The sequence below is a fragment of the Dryas octopetala genome, chromosome 2 (assembly GCF_963921425.1).
Source record: "Dryas octopetala chromosome 2, drDryOcto1.1, whole genome shotgun sequence".
Classification (NCBI taxonomy): Eukaryota; Viridiplantae; Streptophyta; class Magnoliopsida; order Rosales; family Rosaceae; genus Dryas; species Dryas octopetala.
In genome coordinates, this window is record NC_141367.1 from 16,951,457 (window position 1) to 16,965,123 (window position 13,667).

The following is a 13,667-nucleotide window of genomic DNA, read 5'->3' on the forward strand; positions in this document are numbered from 1 at the left end:
CAATAAAAAAAATATTATTATTTTAAAAACTTTTTTTAAAATATAATTATAAAAAAACTTAAAAACTAAAAAATAAAAAATGGAAATACCCTTTTTTTAAGGGGGTTTACTTAGATTTTTTTTTTTAAATATTTAAAAAGCTTTTTTTATATAAATGACGAAAATACCCTTGAAATAAACAGAAAATTTAACTAAAGTGACGGTAGGTGGTAGATTGGCCAATATGTGAAAGTTCAGCTGGCAAATTGGCAAGAAAAAAAGTTTGGGTGGTATTTGAGCACACCCTCTATAGTTCAGGTGGTATTTGAATAAAAAAGCCTTAATTAATAATGGTTAGAATCACTAGTTTTTAAATAAATAAAATACTGCAACATCATTTGATAATTAAAAATGGTTCCCATATGACTCCATGCCCTTAGACAAACAATAAAAGAAAAAATCGCATGCATATACCACTAAAACCAACTCATAAGTCCAAATATAATAGATATGACCCAAGAACTCAAGAAGTGCTCCACCTTCCATGTGATTTGATTTGTTATTGTCTAATATTGGGATATAAATATCCCAAAAAAAAGTGAAATATATACATACAGTTCTTCTCTAGAGAGGAATCACGTCATCTTATATGAACCTGCAAAAAATTAAGTGCCCGTTTGGTTCACGGAATTGATTTCTTGGGAAATCAATTCCTTTGCATTTTTCAGTGAGAAGGGAATGTGAAATTCTCTTTCCTGTGTTTGGTAAGCTTGGGAAAGTATTAGGAATTAAGTCAGTTTTCCAATTATACACTCATCTATTATTTATTTTAAAATAATAACTAGATTAATTTTGTCCAAAAAGAAGCAATAAATGTTTTCCCAAGAGAGGGAAAAACAAAACACAAGTTGGAGCAAGGGTCTCATTTTTCTCCCAATATGGGCATCAGATTTTCTTGGATGAGGAATTGATTTCTCTTCCTTGTACTTACCAAACGTGGGAATGAAATTGATTTCTCATTCACAGACCTCCAAAATTTAAACCAAACGGGTCCTAAGTACAGATGATCCGCACTTGAGAAAAATTATATATATATATATATAGAATTTTCACATATGCGGATGATCTGATTTTTTTTTTTTTTTTTTGCAAATGTGTATAAGATCGATGATGTGCTTCTTGTTTATGTCATTCTATACGCCTTCCAAAAAACAATTGCGGACATCCTCTCTTAAGGACTGTATACAAGTATTTGAAGCGATAGTTTGGCTCGACAATCATAATAGTGCACCATTTTTGTGAAATTAGAAATCACCCTTATATATATATATATAAGGAGTGCTCTAAAATTAACTGGTTAGTAAATTAATACGAAACTAACCATGCTTTTGGGACCACCACATAATTAATCTCATAATCCGAACCGTCAATTATTTAGGTCATATTTCAAAGATCATCATTGCAAAAAATCAACTAAATCGGAAATCATGTACTTATCTAATTCAGATCAAATAAATAGACGATCAGTGTTTTGGATAAAAGCATAGAAATAGTTGTTGTTATAATCAAATGACTAAATGACTTCTGATTTTGAAGATTTTTTACAGGAATAATCTTTGAAGTATGGTCTAAAAAATATACGGTTCGGATTTTGAGATTACATTATGCAATGGTCTCAACAGGATAGTTAGTTTTGTATTAATTTACTAACAAGTTAATTTTAGAGCATTCTTGTATATATGAATATGAGGCAGAAGGAGTAGCATGCATGTTGTGCGACTGTGACTCAGTTATTAAGTAAACTTTGAATCTAGGGAACAAGTCAAGACTTATGGTGATCAATTGGTAATATCATGAAGGACATGATTATAGATTATGGACGATCAGGATTTGAACTAGTTGTGGGGATCAATTATGGATCAAATAATTAGTATGATCGATCATATAAAATATATCACTTATTCACATTGAGATCCAGTATCAAGCTGTACTAAGACTTTTTTAAATAAAACTTCAGACTGAACTCCAAAAGTAATTACATTGGAGATAATATCGATGCATGGTGAACCGCAATCCTTGTAAGTGTCCAACAACTATTTAGCTGTGTGACAATTGTTTCATGCATGTATGCATGTGTCCCATATTGATTTTAGATTAAACATGGAGGTTGAGCCTTAAATTCACAACATTAAAATATATACTTGGCTTTTAATTAGGACCTAGCTAGGTTGGGCCAAGACATTGAAATGCAATAGTGGTTGCTACCAGCAATGGACTGGTTGTATGTATCCTTTGTCCAATCTTAAAATGTGGATTAAATGGCGAATTCTGCTGCTGCAAAACTGTAAAGTCAAAGACATTAAAACTTTTGTATGGGTTTAATTTGGCCCTTTTTGGGAGGTTGGTTAGCATGTCATTAGGCTGAGGACCATAATTGTCAAACCCATGTGGGGGCACAATTAATTAAACCCGTTATGGATGCTTTTTAATTAACTCTATAGCTAGAGAACATTATGCTTGTGCATCAACAAAAATTTATGTTTTAGGGTCTAGATTAATGCAAGTTGTGGCAACTTTTGAAGAATTTAGCACAAGTTGATTAATGCACGTACGTAAGTGGTTAAGGTCCAGTAATTATTAACTTAAGCCCTCTTTCTCTTAGAAAATTACAAATGTTTTTTGAGACTTCTAGAGAAATTTAAACAATGGGTATATAACTATATACAAGTGCTTCAGAATTATAGTTGCCAACGTACATACAATTATATTATATAAGATGCGTGTATACATTTTCTTTTTCACAATAAATAATCATATATGTAACTAATATATGAAGAGATGTTGTTAAAGGAATGTTGTATATACACTAGTTACACTTAGGCTAAGTTTGTTTCACTGTGCTAGTCAGCGCTAGCTAGGATTGTGTTAAATAACAAAGTAAACCCACGTTTGGTAAGACCCGGTATTATTTTAAATGAGATTATTTAGCACCGCTCCATCTAATAAAAATCATATATTTTTTTAATAAAATACATAAATCAATCAATATTTTTAGGCATTGAAATTAATAAAATTTATTTTAATAATTAATATATTTTATTTATTTACAAATTAATATAATTATAACTCAGTCCGACCATGCACCAAATTAACACAGGATAATGTTATTTAGTTTATCCAGCTTCATAGTCCGACACAACACAAAAACACGGATAACACTTAGTCATGCTTACTCCAGTCCAACACTATCCAGCATAATCCATAAGAATAGTCCAATCCATAAGAATAGTCCAATCCAACACAGTCCGGCGTGCCAAACGTAGCCTTAGGGATTTCTCCCATCAATGTGGGATTGTTAAGGAAGATCCCTCTTTAAGTTCATACATTTTGAAATATCCAATTGAAGAGTTTAAATTGTTATGTGAAGAGATGCTATATATGCAGTTAGCCCAATTAATATATATATTTGACTAGTGTTCATCAAAACTAACCACTTAATTACCATGAAACAAAATAAGCAAAACTCAATCCATTTCTCCGGATTAATTAGATATGCTAGCTATATATTTTACTTAGATCTGATTCATTATATATATAGGATAACCAAAGTCAGAAAGTCACGCTCTAGGTTTTAATGCATGTGAATGTTTTTTAATGCAAAATATGAAAACTTAAGTATAATATAACAAGCCCTTTTTGTTTGGTTTTCTAAAGTAATCTGTCCCTATTTAATATAACCAACTTTTTCTCTTTAGCATTTTCAATTGTTTTATTAATTTTGTTTCTCACCAACGGAACCATTGATGGTGATAATGCTACAACAGCTGTTTTTCTTGTTCGAGTTGATTGAGAACTTAAGACCATTTATGAAAATTTAGTGCTTAGTATATAATGCTATTTAGGACCAGATACAAGTGGGCAAATTACATATATAGAGTACAATCTAGGGGTGCTTCTACCGACTATAATTTACTGTTGTTTTAAATGATGTTACCTTATTTATTAACAAGGTGATCAGTTCTAGATGAACCATGCATCCAACTAATTACAGAACATGAATTAATGTTTCTGTGTTGGGACCAAAAGAGAAATGTCCAAGGCATGCATAAATCATTCTGATAAGAAAAAAAAGGCTATAAACGTGTCCCAATTGATTGACACTGCAAAATTTTGCATATATGATTGGTGCAGGGCGATGTTTGCACAATTCTAAGTGTCAATGTTTGCACCTCAAGTCGTCTCTTAATATTGTTGGTGTCGAGTTTGATACCAAAAGGCATTATAATTAGTACAACTTTGAGAAATATTCCACTTAATACATCTAGTGATAGACAATTACATATCCATTGTATGATAATTGCATTTGATTCGCACAATTCTTAACAACCTAGCTCCATCTTAAATCAAATCAAAATTCTTGAAAAATTCCTCTCTAAACTCACCTTGAATCAATCTTAATTGTCCATCGTTCTAACGGAAATCATCCAATTTGTTGGAAAATCACCTGCGCAACTCCACCTTGAGCATTAAATGGTCCTTTGCAAATTCCTCTTTTATCCCATTCAAGATTTCTCGAGTCTATTCCACCCTTGAGTTCTTAGAATTTTTTCAAAACTGCTCCACCTATTGGGCAATTGATGTGTGATTGACCATGTGACTCCTCCATCTCCAATGATGATGATCACGTGCAAGTGGCTCCACTTGTTGGAGGCTCACGTCTTTCTCGGCCTCCGGTTGCACTGATATTGTCTTTAATATTTAATGTTTAAGAGTGCTTACGTAGGAAATATATAAAAGTTTTTATTAAAAATCAAAGCGTTTTATGTGAATATACTAAAAAGTGTTTTAATTATAATCCCAAAGCACTTTCAAATTTATTTGCCAAACGCAACTTTAAAAGGGCTTTTAAACTTTTTTTTAGAACTAGTAAACAGGCATCTCAGAGCAATTAAATATTCAAATTATGTAAAAAATTGACATGTCATCCACATCCGTTTATCACTAAAAATTTGGATAATAGGTGGTGCCTTAAATATTATTGTTTCTTATTTGATGAGGAGGGATTGGTTTTCATCTACCCTCCTTAATTTTATTAGATAAATTAATTTAGTTCATTCAAATTTATCCACACAAAAATGCATGCAAATTAAGGAGATTACTTTATTTTCCCTTGGTAAATGTGCGTGCCTGCAATAATATTATGAATCCTCTAACTTGCTCCTTAATTTTTTAAGCTAGCTAATTATTCTATCAAATTCTAGAATCTTGGAAAAGCATGAATCTCTTACTTGCGTAGCTGAGAGGTAAAAGGTCTATATATATATATATATATATCTATCCTGAAAGAAGAAAATTCAAACTAGGATGAGAAAATTAATATCAAGGTGGGAAAAGGTCTTTTATTCATATAAGGAAATTGAACATGGTAGTGACCCTTTACATGATCATTGGGAAAAGTACATATGATTCCAAGAAGTGGTAGCTAGCTAGCTCGATCTCTCATCTCTATATATGACATGAATCCATGTTTTTATGAGACACAAGTTTCTCGTTTATGACTTGTATATATAACTTCCTTGACTTAATTCCTTGCCAACACCATCCACAAAATGCCAAATTCTCCAGCATATGCATACGTTACCTAGCTATGTACTACTCTTTCTTCCCCTCCTTGAATTTCCCTTGGCTGGCAGTATTCTAATTCTCTTTGCAACTCGTACAAAATCCCTGTACAACACACACAGACACACACAAAAACAAATCAGAGATTATTCAAGTTTAACATGAAGTAGTAGAAAGATTACACCACTAGATATCATAAGAAGGTAATCTAACATGTAAAAAAATCTGACATGTTATATTATTAAACTAACAACATTAAGATCATCAGAAATTTTTCTCTTTCTAAATAGCGTGAGACGATGTTGCATATTATCTTCTTAAACAATCAATTTATTTAAGTATTTTATCTGAATTGGCAGTTTAATAACATAACTTTCTAAGAAGAAAAAATTAGCCATCAGAGATACCTTAAATACATACACACACACACATATATATATATATATATATATATATAACTCACTTCCAATTAAGGTCACCGGCAAGAAGAAGGTCATTCTCCATGTCTTCATAAGCAATAACATGGCCAGGAACAGCATTTGAAAGATCAAGATCCTTGTCAATGACAGCTCCCCCATCCCCGCCATCGACGAACATTTGGCGGAGGGCCTTGGCAAGGCTCTGGTAGCTTGTATGGTTGTGGAGACTGATGCGCTGGCAGATCGACCGGCCTTCGAGCACGACGGTGACCGGAGGGACCAACGTGGAAACAAGTTCGTCATCAAGAAGTCCCGGGAAGCCATGGAGACCAGTGCCATTATGATTAGGGTTTCTAATCATCATATGATGATGATGATGATGATGTTGATGATGAGAAGAAGGTGGAGTGCTAATTGCACCACCACCACCACCAAGCTGCTGTCTCCTCTCTTGCCACCTCCTTTTCAAGGACTCTTGTCTCTGCAAATCAAAAGCGTTCATACTTTTTTTTCCCTCTTTAATTTACTCTCTCTCTCTCTACTCTATATATTAAGTGTAGAAATGGATATATATATATATATAGCTAAGGAAGTGAAATGGGTTTGGTGTTTTGGTGGGATTTAAGTTAAGGAGAGAATTAGGAATGGAGTAAGGAACTGATGAGAAGGGTTTGGTATTTGGTGGATTTGAGAAGAGGGAGAGAGATGGAGTAAAACTTGGTGGGGGTGTTGCGTCTTGGTAAAAATGTATAAATAGGAGAGAGTTAGGGAGGGAGGAGAGAGAGACGACAGAGCACAAATGTCGGGACTGGTCTCAGCTTTCTCTCTTTCTCTGTTAATTAGGTGCTGAAACCGCCTCAGTGCTTTAATTCCTCTTTACTTTTGATAAGTCATTTAATATATACCATCTTATCAAAACAAAATAAAAGTCATTTAATACCCAAAGAAAATTGGAAAAAAACATTAATTATAAAAAAAGAAAAACCATTTATGGCATGGGTGAATATATAGCTCACATACGTCATTATTTATAGGTTTTGGAATTAGTTAAAGTGACCAGAGTAAGGAACTAGCAGTTGTTGGGTAAGGGAGTAAATTTACTTACAATGCATCTAAATTTTATCACACCTCCCTTAATTACAAAAAGTGACAAGAGTAAGTAGAGTAATAACTTAGGATTAACATTAAGATACTCATATATAAGCTCTTTTGAATTTTCCTTCATTCGCTTCGCGGGAACCGCACAGCCATAATTTGATTCTTTTTAGTGCAGCAAAAAAAAAATTATGACCACATTTACTAGTTATACTAATTATATTATCGATTATATCCCTTTTTTATCACATAATTAAGATTCATGGGACAGACCTGTTTGCATGGCCGGTTCCATTTTCTAGGACCATTTTTAAGATCTATGAGTCTTGTAGGAGAAGTGAAACTTGGGTTCTTTTCCACACATAAACACAAGAAGAAAAAAAACAACGGATATGTTTTCTTATTTAGAACTCAAAATAGGGAGGGAAAAAGATTTTTATTTTTGTATAACAAGAGAACAAACATGACTGAGTTAGTTGTGATAGAGCATTTTTTAAAAGTTAATTTTCATGTTAATATAATTTTTTAAGTGCACATAAAATTTTTTTTTTCTTAAAAGATTGTGGGGTTTTTTTTAGAGGGTGTACAATGTTTTTATGTGAGAGTACGTCTTGTGTCATAAAAGAGTCAGACAGAACAAGGACCAATGAAAAATGTGATAGTAATATGAGATGTGTGATCAATTGTAGCACCACTAATTGTGTCATATAAGAGTCGACGTACAACTCACTTACCCTATTAATTTTCATTAAATCTACTCAGTACTAATTACCATGACCTCTCTCTCTCTTTAATCTGAGTCGTAAGGAACATGTAAAACTTAGATAAATGGCTATGTGTCTGTGTGAGAGAGAGAGAGAGTAGGACATGTGGGTACTAACCAATACTATACGTAGGGTGAGAAAGAGTGAGGGATGTTTGCTTGTGAGTGCAAAAGAGGGTGTGTGCGTGTGTGTCTCCATTCTTGTACTTTTCTTTAATATTTTTTTTCTTTTGGGTTTTTGCATTGTATATTAATCTAGGGTAGGTGCTGTCATGAAAATAATTTTTAAAAATTAATAAATAGTATGTATGGGGATGGTGTTAATTTAATAATTAAAAATGCGTGAAGGAAAAGCAAGCTGAAGCTGTAAAGACAATAATTTAATAATTATTAAATAATTAAAATACAAATAAACTATGGAAAATAAATAAACAAAGAATCTTGTAAATTGAAATGCATGGGCTTTGGAGACGACCGCGCTGCGGTCGCCGAACGGCTCGCTACTTTGACTCTCAGATGGTCGGAAGGAAGCCATGTCATTCCATCCTCTCTATAAAATGAAAAATAAAAATAAAAAGAATCAAAGTGGTGTTTAATTACTAGTTTCTACTTTCTACCATTTTTTCTTCCAAAGACCACTATGTCCCTTGTCAACTCATCTTAATTAGCACTTGCCAAGTTGCCATGCTTATAAAGTTAATTACAAATGAAACCTCAGTAGAACTGTAGAAGTACCCAAGGCAAGTCATAGTTCTTGATAGAAACAAAACTTGAAGCTGACATGAATTTGAAAATGAAAAACACATAATAATAAAGAAGTCGAGTTAATATTAAATATGAACAATTTAATTAGGATTAATTATGAAGAAAGTCAAGTGAAACCACCGTTTCAGACTTTCTTCAAATTTTATAGAGCCTTTATATATTGTGTAATTAGGCCCATGTAATATATCTAATATTTTGAGTAGTTATAATAATATTTGCAGAGTACTTATCAAAAGAAAATCATGTGAATGTATATGGAAGGTCAAGAATCTCATTTTTATTGTTCGTCTCAATTCCAGAATTTTAGAATCAGCCATTTGTCTAATTTGAACCGACAAGTAAAACTCAACAGGTATTATAAGAAGATATTGTTATTTTTCTTACTTTTTTTTTTTTTTTCATTTATTGACTTTGTATTTTATGAAATCTTATAAAATTATAGATAAGAGGATTTTTTTTTATCTAGAGCTAGGGAAGGGGAATTCAAACTTGTGATCTCTCGCAATATATATTGATAAGAGAAACACTGCTAGACTAGCTAATAGCTAGCTGAGTATATATATATATATACTAGCCGGGTATGCCAAGTGCCATAGGAGAGAAAGTTCATGCATGGGGGAGATCGACCAAGCTGAAGCATCAAGCAGCGTGCATGCGAGGATGACTGACATTGACTGAATTGCTGATGGTTTCACCTACCAGACCAGTAAGATGATTATTTAAGTTATCTTGGGTAGTTATTTCAGCTTTAGAAACCCTTTCTTGGAATTAAAGGTTAACTTTGCTATGGTATATTTTGGTTGAGGCCTTCATATATGGTATCAAGTTATGATAATGTTGTCACACTACAAGAAAAATATATTTGGGCGACAAAATTTTGAGAGACGAATCAGAAACTTTGTCGCCTAATCCCATCCAGGTTTATTCGTCGCCCAAGATAAATTTGGGCGACGAATATAATTTTCCTCGCCTAAAGGTACTTTGGGCGACGACAATATTTCGTCGCTTCAAATCACGCGCCAAAACAATAGTTGATCCATACGTTGGGCGACGAACATGCATATTCCTCGCCCAAAGTCTCATTGACTTTTTTTTTTTGTACAATTTTATGTAGGTTATATTCATATAATGCGATCATGTTTCCATTAATTCAAACCGTTCAATTTTTAATTCATCACTCAATAATCATCATTGCAAAAAATTAGCTCAATCGAAGATGTAAAAGTTACGTAACGGTGCTCGAATTTATGAACGATCATGAATTTTCTAATACTAATCGATCGAGTAGATGAATTCCGATTTGGCCGATTTTTTGCAGGGATGATCTTTTTTGTGCGATCATTTCATGAGCCCATCGTTTTTGGTACATTTTATCATTTTAAGACTTCAAAAAATCGATTATTGTTTTGTTATTCTATTATTGTATACATACACTAACACATTTATAATTTGCTTAATATTTAACAGAAGAAGTTGGTCGCCAACGCCAGAAACCGGAAAGGGAAGCCGTTTAACCATCATAGTGGTCCGACGCCCATCTCATATCGAGTGGAGTCGCAACGTCGGGTACATTATTATTTAATTTAATACATATATATTCTTTAATATTGTTTGGGTCTTTGACAAAATTATTTTCTTTTTCAGCGTGAGTCGCAATTTCCGGAGATAGACACTTTCGGGGATATCTATGTTCATCTCGGTTATGATGCAGCCAAGGCAAAACATGTTAGTTTTTTATATTTTAATTTTTTTCACAATTTTTTATATTTATTTTTCTAATTGGTTACTTGTATATATAACATTTTGAAGGATGAGATGGTGGCCAACTCGAGAATATATTTGGAGAGCTTGGCAGAGCAGCACCCTCCAGGTACTCCGTTGGAGTCAATTCCAGTACCCGATCCCGATGTCGGATTTCGTATTATGATAGACTCATTAGGTGTTAGGCCCGGTAAGGAACTACGCGGCATGGGATATGGGCGGATTCGTGATGTTCGATCCTCGTCTTCGTCTTCATTTTCTTCTCAGCCATCTGCAGCCGTCGCAAGGTTGTCCGCTCAAGTGAAGAAGTTGCAGGAGGACTTACGAGCTGATAGAGCGAAGAAGGAGGCGTTGTATGCTACATTGACCAAGGCGATACTTGGGTTTGTCCCGCCACCATCTTCTCATCAACCTCCGTCAAATATGAATGATGATGATGCTACTGGTTTAGAATAGATTGACCATTAGGGTTATTACTACTTTGTATGAAATTATAATTTTGCTACTGACCTAGGGGGCCATTAGTGATTGTATGTACCGATTATATTTGCATACAGTATTAAATTGTTCCTACTTTGTATGGATATTTAGATATATAAATTTATTAATTTTGTTTTATATAGTTTTTGAATAAAGATTTTTTTTTAAATATTAAATTCAAATATATAATCTAAATTAAAAAAATTAAAAAAATGTATATATGTTTAGACGACAGAATTGTTCGTGTTTGGGCGACAAACTTAATTATTCCTCGCCTAAAGCGTGTTTGAGCGACGAAATTGTCCATCGCCTAACATGCTTTGGGAGATGAATAATTAAGTTCGTCGCCCAAAGCATGTTTGGGCGACGAAATTAATTATTCCTCTCCCAAAGCATGTTTAGGTGACGGACAATTTCGTCGCCCAAACATGCTTTAGGCGACGAACCTAATTTTTCCTCGCTCAAAACATGCTTTGGGCGAGGAAAAATATGCTTTAGGAGACAAACTAAATCCATCGCCCCAGGTATCCTTGGGCGACGAAATGTCCTGGTTCGTCGCCCAAAATCTTGGGTGTCATGGCTTGGGCGACTAAACTGTCAACGAACTCAGTTCGTCGCCCAAACGTTTGGGCGACAAAATTCGACTTTGGGAAAGGAACTAGGTTCGTCGCCCAAACCTTTTTTTCTTGTAGTGTCAGCTTAGGAAGTATTTTGCTGTGAAAACTGACAAGGTATACACCATGAATGAGATCGATTTGGTTTTTTTGTGACTTAAGTGAATAGGTTTACATGCCTGTAATTGTAATTGATAGTAGGCTGTTGCAACCAAGAGAAATGCTATGTAATGACTGTTTGTGTATGATGATACAAATGCAAGTCGCTAGCTTTTGATAAATGTAAGAAATTGCCAAGTTTTATTCAAATTTTAATGGATTTGTCCATGATGTTCATGACGCCAGGTTCATTAGTTTCTTTCGGTTCTTACTTTAGCTTGCAAATATAGTAAGAGCAGAATTATTGTCAAACAAATTAACAAGGAATTAGTTGTAAATTAGCCCTTTATATATATATGTATATACATGTTCTTTCTATTGAGGTATATCTCAACTTATTTATGTTGTGGTATGACCTTATTAGGGCCCACACGAGTCGTTTTGTGTCGATCTGAACCGTTCGCAAGGATCATCTTCATTGATAGATCATCCTTGCAAAAAATTAGTCAAATCGGAAATCATTTGTCTATCTAACTTTGATAAAACAAATGAACGGTTTCAACGAAAATATTTGGTTCGTCCATTTATTTGATCAAAGTTAGATAGGCAAATGATTTCCAATTTGGCTAATTTTTTGCAAGGATGATCTATCAATGGAGATGTAAAAAATGAACGGTTCGGATCGACGCAAAACGGCTAGTGTGGGCCCTAACAGGGTATACCTCAACTTATTTATGTTGAAGTATGACCTTGTTGGAGCCCACACGAGTCGTTTTGTGTCGATCCGAACCGTTCGTAAGGATCATCTTCATTGATAAATCATCCTAGCAAAAAAAAAAAAGTCAAATCAGAAATCATTTGCCTATCTAACTTTGATCAAACAAATTGACGGTTTCATCGAAAATATTTGGTTCGTCTATTTATTTGATCAAAGTTAGATAGGCAAATGATTTACAATTTGGCTAATTTTTTGCAAGGATGATCTATCAATGGAGATGTAAAAAATGAACGGTTCGGATCGACGCAAAACGGCTAGTGTGGACCCTAACAGGGTATACCTCAACATAAATAAGTTGAGATATACCTCAATAGAAGGAGCCTTAACATATATATATTTGCATGAAGCATATAATATAACCTTAAAGATGACTTTTTGGTATTACTTAATTAATTATGGTGTGATGGTAGCCGTAGAGCCATAGAAGATGACTTATTTTTATTGGTACTTGATCTCTCATTCTCTCATGGCCGAAGAAATTAGGGAGGGACCAAAGAAATTTATTGAATCAAACAATGTTTGGTACATAGCATTTTCCGTTATATATGCGTGTAATATGTGTAAATCGATCATGTTCTCTTTAGCTGACCAATTAATTAATCTGCTTTCTACCACACCATTATATATTTGCATGGTTTCACGAGAACACATCAGTTTCGAAATCATTTGACTCGTAACACTCTAAACTTTAGTCTTGATAGTCAAAAATCTCGGCACGGTTATATAAACATAATACCCATTATATATTTTTAACACGAATTCCTGTCTTTTTTATGTACAGCTAAGAATCTTAGATTTGTATACTAAATTTCAAATTTCTAACAATTGCATACGAATTAAACACTATTAGATATATTCGCATCACATGCGAATTCTTACTATAAACTAACTCTAATATCTACATCACCACAAAAATTTATATGATAAAAATCAAATTTTTGTCATAATGTGTACGTAAGAGTCCTTTAGTCGTTGTACCAAATAAATTAGTGTGGAAACTTCAAAGTGTTGGAGGAATTGGTTCGGAGGTGTAGCTGTAAACCCAGACACCCAAGTTCGAGTCTCCAGTTCCATCCTTGGAGCCAGCCAATAAGGGAAGTAAAATCTCTTGTGAATTCCCTACGCTCGGTATGAATTGTCTGTCTTTAACCGGCCCAAGGAATTACTCTAGTGCACGAAAACTGGCCTAGGACACCTTCAGTTACCAAAAAAATACAAAATAAATTAATGTGGATCAGAGAACAACTCGAAACCTTCTTGCCTTCTTGAATTACAACTTCTGTAACATCATT

The 13,667-nt window shown here is 33.7% G+C and overlaps 1 protein-coding gene across 1 annotated transcript; it reads right to left on the bottom strand.

Annotated features, from left to right (window-relative positions):
- Nucleotides 1-5,371: 5,371 nt before the first annotated feature.
- On the bottom strand, nucleotides 5,372-6,706 carry IAA33 (indole-3-acetic acid inducible 33). Its single transcript, XM_086234117.1, has 2 exons — nucleotides 6,065-6,706; nucleotides 5,372-5,706 (listed from the first exon to the last, which is right to left on the bottom strand). The coding sequence occupies exons 1-2, from the start codon at nucleotides 6,520-6,522 to the stop codon at nucleotides 5,625-5,627; spliced, it is 540 nt and encodes a 179-aa protein (XP_086090243.1). The 5' UTR covers nucleotides 6,523-6,706; the 3' UTR covers nucleotides 5,372-5,624.
- Between the last annotated feature and the right edge of the window lie 6,961 nt (nucleotides 6,707-13,667).